At 41.3% G+C, this 12,304-nt stretch overlaps 1 protein-coding gene across 9 annotated transcripts in view; it reads left to right on the top strand.

Moving 5' to 3' along the window:
• ARHGEF9 (Cdc42 guanine nucleotide exchange factor 9) overlaps positions 1-12,304 on the top strand; it is a 231,232-nt gene that overhangs the window by 136,293 nt on the left and 82,635 nt on the right. For all 9 annotated transcript variants that reach the window (XM_082376655.1, XM_082376656.1, XM_082376649.1 and 6 more), the window contains one exon: positions 10,244-10,476. In XM_082376655.1, coding sequence (XP_082232781.1) covers positions 10,244-10,476 — 233 coding nt within the window. The remainder of the gene's footprint in view (positions 1-10,243; positions 10,477-12,304) is intronic.

Here is a 12,304-nt window from a genome sequence, read left to right as displayed (position 1 = left end):
AATTTTTGATAGTTTGATTAATATGTGTCTTGGCATGTTTCTCCTTGGATTTATTCTGTATGGGACTCTCTCTTTTTCCAGCACTTGATTAACTATTTCCTTTCCCATATTACGGAAGTTTTCAACTATAATCTCTTCAAATATTTTCTCAGTCCCTTTCTTTTTCTCTTCTTCTTCTCGGACCCCTATAATTCGAATGTTGGTGCGTTTAATGTTGTCCCAGATGTCTCTGAGACTGTCCTCGATTCTTTTCATTCTTTTTCCTTTATTCGGCTCTTCAGTAGTTATTTCCACTGTTTTATCTTTCAGGACATTTTTCCATTCTTCTGCCTCAGTTATTCTGCTATTGATCCATTCTAGAATATTTTTAATTTCATTTATTGTGTTGTTCATCGTTGCTTGTTTACTCTTTAGTTCTTCTAGGTCCTTGTTAAATATTTCTTGCATTTTTGTCTATTCTATTTCCAAGATTTTGGATCATCTTTACTATCATTTTTCTGAATTCTTTTTCAGGTAGACTGCCTATTTTCTCTTCATTTGTTAGATCTGGTGTGTTTTTACCTTGCTCCTTCATCTGCTGTGTGTTTTTCTGTCGTCTCATTTTGCTTATCTTACTGTGTTTGGGGTCTCGTTTTTGCAGGCTGCAGGTTCATAGTTCCTGTTGTTTTTGGTATCTGTCCCCAGTGGCTAAGATTGGTTCAGTGGGTTGTGTAGGCTTCCTGGTGGAGGGAACTAGTACCTGTGTTCTGGTGGATGAGGCTGGATCTTGCCTTTCTGGTGGGCAGGTCCACGTCTGGTGGTGTGTTTTGGGGTGTCTGTGGCCTTATTATGATTTTAGGCAACCTCTCTGCTAATGGATGGGGCTGTGTTCCTGTCTTGCTAGTTGTTTGGCATACGGTGTCCAGCACTGTAGCTTGCTGGTCGTTGAGTGAAGCTGGGTCTTGGTGTTGAGATGGAGATCTCTGGGAGATTTTCGCTGTTTGGTATTACGTGGAGCTGGGAGGTCTCTTGTGGACCAGTGTTCTGATGTTGGCTCTCCCACCTCAGAGGCACAGCCCTGATGCCTGGCTGGAGCACCAAGAGTCTTTCATCCATGCAGCTCAGAATAAAAGGGAGAAAAAATAGAAAGAAAGAGGATAAAATAAAATAAAATAAAGTTTTTAAAATAAAAAATAATTATTAAGAAAAAAACAATTTTTTTAAGTAAAAACAAAAATAAAAAAAATGGATGGACAGAACTCTAGGACAAATGGTGAAAACAAAGCTATACAGACAAAATCTCACACAGAAGCATACACATACACACTCACAAAAAGAGGAAAAGGGAAAAAAATAATATATCTTGTTCCCAAAGTCCACCTCCTCAATTTGGGATGATTTGTTGTCTATTCAGGTATTCCACAGTTGCAGGATACATCAGGTTGATTGTGGAGCTTTAATCCGCTGCTTCTGAGGCTGCTGGGAGATATTTCCCTTTCTCTTCTTTGTTCGCACAGCTCTGCGGGTTCAGCTTTGGATTTGGACCCGCCTCTGCGAGTAGGTCGCCTGAGGGTGTCTGTTCTTTGCTCAGACAGGACGGGGTTAAAGGTGAAGCTGATTCGGGGGCTCTGGCTCCCTCAGGCCAGGGGAGGGAGGGGTACAGAGTGCGAGGCGAGCCTGCAGCGGCAGAGGCCGGCGTGACGTTGCAGCAGCCTGAGGTGCGCCGTACGTTCTCCCGGGGAAGTTGTCCCTGGATCACGGGACCCTGGCGTTGGCGGGCTGCACAGGATCCCGGGAGGGTTGGTGTGGAGAGTGACCTGTGCTCGCACACAGGCTTTTTGGTGGTGCAGCAGCAGCCTTAGCGTCTCATGTCCGTCTCTGGGGTCCGCGCTGATAGCCGCGGCTCACGCCCCTCTCTGGAGCTCCTTTAAGCAGCGCTCTTAATCCCCTCTCCTCACGCACCAGGAAACAAAGAGGCAAGAAAAAGTCTTTTGTCTCTTTGGCAGCTCCAGACTTTTCCCGGACTCTCTCCAGGCTAGCTGTGGTGCACTAACCCGTTCAGGCTGTGTTCACGCAGCCAACCCCAGTCCTCTGCCTGTGATCTGACCGAAGCCCGAGCCTCAGCTCCCAGCCACCGCCCGCCCCAGCGGGTGAGCAGACAAGCATCTCGGGCTGGTGAGTGCTGGTCGGCACCGATCCTCTGTGCGGGAATCTCTCCGCTCTGCCCTCTGCACCCATGTTGCTGCGCTCTCCTCCACGGCTCCGAAGCTTCCCCCTGCTGGCCCCCCGTCTCTGCCCACGAAGGGTCTTCCTAGTATGTAGAGACCTTTCCTCCTTCACAGCTCCCTCCCACTGGTGCAGGTCCTGTCCCTATTCTTTGTCTCTGGTTTTTCATTTTTCTTTTGCCCTACCCAGGTATGTGGGGAGTTTCTTGCCTTTTAGGAGGTCTGAGGTCTTCTGCCAGTGTTCAATCGGTGTTCTATAGGAGCAGTTCCACGTGTAGATGTATTTCTGATGTATCTGTGGGGAGGAAGGTGATCTCCGTGCCTTACTCTTCCGCCATCTTCTTCTATCCCCCCCCGACCTATCACTTTTTATGATCCAGTGCCAGAATTTTTTTGCCACTGTGTGTTTTACTATTTTCAGGGCCAGTCTCCTCTCATTACCCTTCTTATAGAGAATTTACCAGCTATTCCTACTTACATATTTATTTTCTTAAACATCTTTATTGGAGTATAATTGCTTTACAATGGTGTGTTAGTTTCTGCTGTATAACAAAGTGAATCAGCTATATGTATACATATATCACCATATCACCTCCTTCTTGAGCCTCCCTCCCACCCTCCCTATCCCACCCCTCTAGGTGGTCACAAAGCACTGAGCCAATCTCCCTGTGCTATGCAGCTGCTTCCCACTAGCTATCTATTTTGCTGTTGGTAGAGTATATATGTCAATGCTACACTCTCACTTCGTCCCAGCTGAACCTTCCCCACCGCATATCATCAAGTCCATTCTCTATGTCTGCATCTTTATTCCTGTCCTGCCCCTAGGTTCATTAGAATCATTTTTTCTTTAGATTCCATATATATGCGTTAGAACACAGTATTTGTTTTTCACTTTCTGACATACTTCACTCTGTATGACAGACCCTAGGTCCATCCACCTCACTACAAATAATTCAATTTTGCTTATTTTTATGGCTGACTAATATTCCATTGTATATATGTGCCTCATCTTCTTTATCCATTCATCTGTTGATGGACAGTTAGGTTGTTTTCATGTCCTGGCTGTTGTAAATAATGCTGCAATGAACATTGTGGTACATGTCTCTTTTTGAATTATGGTTTTCTCAAGGTATATGCCCAGTAGTAGGATTGCTGGGTCATATGGTAGTTCTATTTTTAGCTTCTTAAGGAACCTCCATACTGTTCTCCATACTGGCTGTATCAATTCACACTCCCACCAACAGTGCAAGAGGCTTCCCTTTTCTCCACACCCTCTCCAGCATTTATTGTTTGTAGATTTTTTGATCATGGCCATTCTGACTGGTGTGAGGTGATACATCATTGTAGTTTTGATTTTCATTTCTGTGATGATTAGTGATGTTGAGCATTCTTTCATATGTTTGCTGGCAATGTGTATATCTTCTTTGGAGAAATGTCTCTTCTGCCCATTTTGGGATTGGGTTGTTTGTTTTTTTGATATTGAGCTGCATGAGCTGCTTGTAAATTTTGGAGATTAATCCTTTGTCAGTTGCTTCATTTGCAAATATTTTCTCACATTCTGAGGGATGTCTTTTCATCTTGTTTATGTCTTCCTTTGATGTGCAAAAGCTTCTAAGTTTCATTAGGTCCCATTTGTTTATTTTTGTTGTTATTTACATTTCTCTAGGAGGTGGGTCAAAAAGGATGTTGCTGTGTTTTATGTCATGGTGTGTTCTGCCTATGTTTTCCTCTAAGAGTTTGATATTGTCTGGCCTTACATATAGGTCTTTAATACATTTTGAGTTTATTCTTGTGTATGGTGTTGCGGAGTGCTCTAATTTCATTCTTTTACACGTAGCTGTCCAGTTTTCCCAGTGCCACTTACTGAAGAGGCTGTCTTTTCTCCACTGTATATTCTTGCCTCCTTTATCAAAAATAAGGTGACCATAGGTGCATGGGTTTATCTGTGGCTTTCTATCCTGTTCCTTTGATCTATATTTCTGTTTTTGTGCCAGTAGTATACTGTCTGGATTACTATAGCTTTGTAGTATAGTCTGAAGTCTGGGAGCCTGATTCCTCTAGCTCCGTTTTTCTTTCTCAAGGCTGCTTTGGCTATTCAGGGTCTTTTATGTTTCCACAGAAATTGAGAATTTTTTTGTTCTACTTCTGTGAAAAATGCCAGTGGTAGTTTGATAAGAATTGCATTGAATCTGTAGATTGCTTTGGGTTGTACAGTCATTTTCACAATGTGGATTCTTCCAATCCAAGAACATGGTATATCTCTCCATCTGTTTGTATTATCTTTAATTTCTTTCATCAGTGTCATAGTTTTCTGAATACAGGTCTTTTGTCTCCTTAGGTAGGTTTATCCCTAGGTATTTTATTCTTTTGATGCTATGGTAAATGGGAGTGTTTCCTCAATTTCTCTTTCAATTTTTTCATCATAGTGTATAGGAATGCAAGAGACTTCTGGGCATTAATGTTGTATCATGCTACTTTACCAAATTCATTGATTAGCTCTAGTAGTTTTGTGGTAGCATCTTTAGGATGCTCTATGTATTGTATCATGGCATCTGCAAACAGTGACAGTTTTACTTCTTCTTTTCCGTTTTGGATTCCTTTTATTTCTTTTTCTTCTCTGATTGCCATGCCTAAAACTTCCAAGCCTATGTTGAATAATAGTGGTGAGAGTGGGCAACCTTGTCTTGTTCCGGATCTTAGAGGAAATGGTTTCAGTTTTTCACCATTGAGAACAATGTTGGCTCTGGATTTGTCATATATGGCTTTATTATGTTGAGGTAGGTTCCCTCTATGCTTACTTTCTGGAGAGTTTTTATGATAAATGGGTGTTGATATTTGTCAAAAGCCTTTTCTGCATCTACTGAGATTATCACATGGTTTTTATTGTACAATTTGTTAATATGGTGTATAACACTGATTCGTTTGCATATATTGAAGAATCCATGCATTCCTGGGATGAACCATACTTGATCCTGGTGTATGATCCTTTCAATGTGCTGTTGGATTCTGTTTGCTAGTATTTTGTGGTGGATTTTTGCATCTATGTTCATCAGTGATATTGGCCTGTAGTTTTCTTTTTTTGTGACATCTTTGTCGGTTTTGGTATCAGGGTGATGGTGCCCTATTGAATGAGTGTGGGAGTGTTCCTCCCTCTGCTATATTTTGGGAGAGTTTGAGAAGAATAGGTGTTAGCTCTTCTCTAAGCATTCGATAGAATTCACCTGTGAAGCCATTTGGCCCTATGCTTTTGTTTGCTGGAAGATTTTTAATCACAATTTCAATTATAGTGCTTGTGATTAGTCTCTTCATGTTTTTTATTTCTTCCTAGTTCAGTCTTTGAAGGTTGTACTTTTCTAAGAATTTTTCCATTTCTTCCAGGTTGTGTATTTTATTTGCATATAGTTGCTTGTAGTAGTCTCTCATGATCCTTTTTATTTCTACCGTGTCAGTTGTTACTTCTTTTTCATTTCTAATTCGGTTGCTTTGAGTCTTGTCCTTTCTTTTTTTCTTGATGAGTCTGGCTAATGGTATGTCAATTTTATCTTCTCAAAGAACCAGCTTTTAGTTTTATTGATATTTGATTTTTATCCTTTAATTTGTTAATATGGTGTATCACATTGATTGATTTGCTTATATTGAAACAGTAGTTTCCTTCATTTCCTTTTCATTTATTTCTCATGTGATCTATATGATTTCTTTCTTTCTGCTAACGTTTTTTGTTGTTCTTCTTCTTTCTCTAATTGCATTAGGTGTAAAGTTAGGTTGTTTATTTGAGATTTTTCTTTTTTCTTGAGGTAAGTTTGTATTGCTGTAAACTTCCCTCTTAAAACTGCTTTTGCTGCATCCCATAGGTTTTGGGTCAATGTGTTTTCATTGTCATTTGTTTCTAGGTATTTTTTGATTTCCTCTTTGATTTCTTCAGTGATCTCTTGGTTATTTAGTAGTGTATTGTTTAGCCTTCCTGTGTTTGTAGTTTTTACAGCATTTTCAGTGTAATTGATATCTAGTATCATAGCACTGTGGTTGGAAAAGATACTTGATATGATTTCAATTTTCTTAAATTTACCAAGGCTTGATTTGTGTCCCAAGATATGACCTATCCTGGAGAATGTTCCATGACCACTTGAGAAGAATGTGTATTCTGTTGTTTTTGGGTGGAATGTCCTATAAATGTCAGTTAATTCCATCTTGTTTAATGTATCATTTAAAGCTTGTGTTTCCTTATTTATTTTCATTTTGGATTATCTGTCCATTGGTGAAAGTGGGGTGTTAAAGTCCCCACTATGATTGTGTTACTGTCGGTTTCCCCTTTTATGGCTGTTAGCATTTGCCTTATTTATTGAGGTACTCCTATGTTGGGTGCATCAATATTTACACTTGTTATATCTTCTCTTGTATTGATCCCTTGATCATTATGTAGGGTCCTTCTTTGTCTCATGTAATAGACTTTATTTTAAAGTCTGTTTTGTCTGATATGAGTATTGGTACTCCAGATTTCCTTTGATTTCCATTTGCATGGAATATCTTTTTCCATCCCCTCACTTTCAGTCTGTATGTGTACCTAGGTCTGAAGTGTGTTGCTTGTAGACAGCATATACACGGGTCTTGTTTTTGTATCCATTCAGCCATTTTGTGTCCTTTGGTTGGAGCATTTAATCCACTTACATTTAAGGTAATTATCGATATGTATGTTTCTATTACCATTTTCTTAATTATTTTTTTGTAGGTCTTTTCCCTCTTTTGTGTTTCCTGCCTAGAGAAGTTGCTTTAGCATTTTTTGTAAAGCTGGTTTGAATGTGCTGAATTCTCTTAAGTTTTGCTAGTCTGTAAAGGTTTTAATTTTGCCATCAAATCTGAATGAGATCCTTGCTGGGTAGAGTAATCTTGCTTGTAGGTTTTTCCCTTTCATCACTTTTAATATGTCCTGCCACTCCCTTCTGGCTTGCAGAATTTCTGCTGAAAGATCAGCTTTTAAGCTTATGAGAATTCCCTTGTATGTTATTTTTTGCTTTTCCCTTGCTGCTTTTAATATTTTTGGTTTGTATTTAATTTTTGATTTTTTCCTTAATATGTGTCTTGCCATGTTTCTTGGATTTATCCTGTATGGGACTCTCTGCTCTTCCTAGACTTGATTGACTATTTTCTTTCCCATGTTAGGGAAGTTTTCGACTATAGTCTCTTCAGATATTTTGTCAGACAATTTCTTTTGTGTTCTTCTACTGGGACCCCTATAATTTGAATTTTGTTGCATTTAATGTTGCTCCAGAACTGTCTTTTCATTCTTTTTTCTTTATTCTGCTCTGCCACAGGTATTGGCACTATTCTATCTTCCAGCTCACTTATCCATTCTTCTGCCTCAGTTTTTCTGCTATTGCTTCCTTCTAGATTATTTTTCATTTCATTTATTGTGTTCTTCATCACTGTTTGTTTGCTCTTGAGTTCTTCTAGGTGCTTGTTAAACATTTCTTGTATTTTCTCTATTCTATTTCTGATATTTTGAATCATCTTTACTATCATTACTCTGAATTGTTTTTCACGTAGACTGCCTATTTCCTCTTCATTTGTTTGTTCTGCTTGGTTTTTGCCTTGCTCCTTCATCTGCTTCATATTTCTCTGTCTTCTCATTTTGTTTAACTTGCTGTGTTTTGGGTCTCCTTTTCCTCAGCTTTGTAGTTCCCATTATTTTTGTTTTCTGCCCCCAGTGGGTGAAATTGGTTTATTTGCTTATGTAGGCTTCCTGGTGGATGGGACTGGTGCATTTGTTCTGGTTGGTGGTGATGGATCTTCTTCTTCTGGTGTGCAGGGCCACATCCAGTGGGGTGTTTTGTGGTGTCTGTCAACTTAGTATGACTTTAGGCAGCCTCTCTGCTAATTGGTGGGGTTTTGTTCCTGTCTTGCAAGTTGTTTGCCATGGGGCATCCAGCACCAGAGCTTGCTGACCGTTGGGTGGAATGGGTCTTAGTGTTGAGACAAAGTCTCTGGGAGAGCTCTTGCTGATTGATATTACATGGGGCCGGGAGGTGTCTGGTGGTCCAATGTCCTGGACTTGGCTCTCCCACCTCAGAGGCTCATGCCCAACACCTGGCTGGAGCACCAAAATCATGCCAGCCACACAGCTTGGAAGAAAAGGAAGGAAAAAAAAAACGAACAGGTAGAACCCCAAACCAAATGGTAAAAGCAAAACTAAACAGACAAAATCAGGCAAAGAAACGTACCCACATGCACACACACACACACACACACACACATACACACACACACACACACACACACACTCATAAAAAACAAACAGCCAAAAAAACAAAAATAACAAAAACAGAAAAACAAAGCAAAACAAAAATACCAGACAGAACCCTAGGACAAATGATATCAAACCTAAAGAGACCAAATCATACAAAGATACATACACACATGCATTCACAAAAAGGGAAAAAAAATAAAAATAAAAATATTTTAAAAATTTAAAATAAAAGAAGGGAGCAACCAAACCAATAAACAAATCCGCCAGTGATAACAAGCACTTAAAACTAAACTAAGAGAAACATAAAACCAAAAACAAATCAGACTTAGAAAGCAAACCCCAAGTCTACAGTTGTTCCCAAAGTCTACCACCTCAATTTTGGGAACATTTGTTGTCTATTCAGCTACTCCACAGATGCAGGGTTTTATCAAGTTGATTGTGGGGATATAATCCACTGCTCCTGAGTCTGCAGGGAGAAATTTCCCTTTCTCTTCTTTGTTCACACAGCTCCTGGGGTTCAACTTTGGTTTTGGCCCTGCCTCTGCATATAGGCCACCCTCAGGTGTCTGTTCCCCACCCAGACAGGAGTGGGTTCAAGCAGCAGCTGATTAGGGCTCTGCTGCTCACTCCAGCCAGGGAGAGGGAAGAGTACGGTAGTCAGAATTAGAATGTGGGGTGAGCCTGCAGCACCAGAGGCTGACATGACATTGCAACAGCCTGAGGTGCATTGTGTGTTCTACCGGGGAAGTTGTCCCTGGATCGTGGGACCCTGGCTATGGTTTGCTGCACAAGCTTCCACAGGGGTGTGGGTAGTGACCTGCACTTGCACACAGGATTCTTGGTGGCAGTGGTGGCAGCGTTAACGGTCCATGCCTGTCTCTGTGGTCCGATCTGATAGCCGCGGCTCACTCCTGTCTCTGGAGCTCATTTAGGTGGTGCTCTGCCCTCTGTGGGCACAAGGAGCAGGAATCCCCTCTCCTCGTGCACCCCAAAATAGTGGTCTCTTGCCTCTCCAGCTGGTCCAGACATTTTCCCAGACTCCCTCCTGACTAGCTGTTGTGCATTAGTCCACTTCAGGCTGTCTTCACACAGCCAACCCCAGTCCTTTCCCTGAGGTCTGACCTCCGAAGCCTGAGCCTCAGCTCTCAGCTCCCACCCACCCCGGTGAGTGAGCAGACAAGCATCTTAGGCTGGTGAGTGCTGGTTGGCACCAATCCTCTGTGCAGGAATCTCTCCACTTTCCCCTCTGCACCCCTGTTTCTGCACTCTCCTCCATGGCTCTGAAGCTTCTCCCCCACCTGTTCCCACCAGTGAAGGGGCTTCCTAGTGTGTGCAAACTTTTCCTCCTTCACAGCTCCCTCCCAGAGGTGCAGGTCCCATCCCTGTTCTTTTGTCTCGGTTTTTTCTTTTTTCTTTTGCCCTGCCCAAGTACATGGGGATTTTTTTGCATTTTGGGAAGTCTGAGCTCTTCTGCCAGCATTCAGTAGGTGTTCTGTAGGAGTTGTTCCACATGTAGATTTATTTCAGATGTATTTGTGGGGAGGAAGGTGATCTCCATGTCTTACTCCTTCACCATCTTGAAGGTCTCTTTTATTTATTTTTATATATGAATTTTTACAGTTTGTCTAATTCCCAAATAATTTCTTTATTATTAAATTATGAATCAATGTAGGAAAGATTGACATTATCATTTTTATATTTCTATATAAGTAGAGGGTCTCTTTTCCCATTTCTCCAGAACTTCTTTTGGAGTCCTCAGTAGCCTTTCCCTTTCTCTCTATCTTTCCTCTGCTCACAGCAAGATGGATTCTGGATATATTCTGAGTACTGTAACAACCACCTGGACGCCTGTATGGAGCTCTCCAAACTGATGAAGGACAGCCGCTACCAGCACTTTTTTGAGGCCTGTCGCCTCTTGCAGCAGATGATCGACATTGCTATTGATGGTTTCCTTTTGACGCCAGTGCAGAAGATCTGCAAGTATCCCTTACAGTTGGCTGAGCTCCTCAAGTATACTGCCCAGGACCATAGGTAAGGGATTGAGGGAGGCAGGAGTGAAGGAGAGAGCCTCCTCTACATGTTAATCCTTATTGAGAATGTATGTCCTTTTGCCTTTTCTGAGTTTCCGTTAGCTTACATACACAATGGGATGATGACATATTCTTGCTTACCTCTGAAGACTGTTGTGTGTATAAAGTGAGGCAATGCTTATGAGTTGCTTATAAACTTATAAATCAATATGTATACAAAATCAGTGTTCATCATTATTGTACCACTTAGACACTGCCTTCAGGGAGCTTATAGCCTAGTCCTTAGTCCTGAGTTCAGCCAAGTGAATCAACTGTTTATTCTACTCTGCTCAATAGAGTCAAATATCCTGGTAACAGACTGCCCAACTTGTACTGACCTTAGATTTCTTCTGAAAGGCTACACCCCTGGTCTTCTTTAGTCTTTTACACCCTCCTCTGCCTCATCCCAACTGTACCTTCCCCTTAGACACACAGCATGACTGGGGGAAAATAGACTTGAGAGTTCCCCTGAAGTTTTTTCAAAGTTTTTCAGTATTTTCAAGAAAACCAACCCAAAAAGGACCAAGGAGCTTATCTTTCTCTGAATGGAAATGATACTCCTAACCCTCTATTAGTAAGGTATATGCTGGGAGTCATCTCCAACAATGGGAATGGTCTACAGTGAACCATCCCCTATTTTTTCACGTGCTTTGCTTCATGACCTAGAGCCCCCAGCCTATTTATAGCCTGCTTTTAATTGGTATTAAATCCGTGACCTTAGGTTTATTGGCCCAGCTCTCAGCTCTCTTCCTGATTGATCACTATAAGAATAAAGAAGGCCTTTGCCCAATTTCCCTTAGTTTCTGCCTGATTCTCGTCAGGCTTGCTTCCTACTTTCATTTGGCTCTGCTGCCTGGTTTCCTTGGAGCTGACTTCCAGACCTAGTTGCATAAGGCCATCAGTATGGGTCAGTTGGTTTTGTTTATGTCAAGCTTCTAGGCCAATCCCTAGGTTCATTTTTAAGTTGATGTTGTTCTTTAGCATATTGTGGGTTATGTGCTTCAGTGGTCTGAAGCCCTGGACAGATTTCAGATTTGAAACCAAATGTGGTAGCAGTGGACTCTCCCTTTGTGTGAGTAACACCACCAGTGGTAACTCTGCCTTCCTTGCTCTGTTGGCTGTGAGCGAGGTAGGTATAGAAGGACCTTGCAAAGGAGGACTCTGTTCCCTTCTCCCTGAGTCTGTTTACTAGCTGGGGGATAGTGGGAGTACTAATTAGACATGAAATTTGGAGGTGACTAAATCTCACTTAAAAGATTTAATATAGCCCATTGCCAAAACTGAGTCCCAAGTTTTCTAAGGAGAAAACTTGTAAGAGCTAATAGGATATTAAAGAACCCCAACTAAAATATCTTAATATTTTAAAAATAAAAATGGAAAACATTTATGGCACCTAAAATGGAAAGGGCCTTAGATGAAGGTCTTCTAGTCAGACTTACTCATTCTATGGCCAGACAGAGTGAGTCCCAGAAAGGGAAAATGACAAAGAGCAAGTCTGTGGCAAAGCAGGGACACATAGTATGGACAGTGGTCTGGGAATCTAACTTTTTAAAGAGCCCTCCAGGTGATTTTCATGCCGAGGAAGATTTGTGAGCCATTGTACTAGCCAGTCTGGAAGGCCTTTTCTAGTTCTGCCATCCCATGTTGTAATGAGTCTAAATGACCTCCACAGGAATACTTCAAGGTGCTAAGTGACCAGAAGCAGCCATTATTGTACCTAAATCTCAGTGGAGCTGCTTTCAGACCAGTGGTTTTAAAACCAGTATATTTAAAGAGTGATTCTCAAATGT

Source organism: Balaenoptera borealis, assembly GCF_965194805.1.
Source record: "Balaenoptera borealis genome assembly, chromosome: X".
Lineage (NCBI taxonomy): Eukaryota > Metazoa > Chordata > Mammalia > Artiodactyla > Balaenopteridae > Balaenoptera > Balaenoptera borealis.
This window is presented reverse-complemented; position numbering and strand designations above follow the sequence as displayed.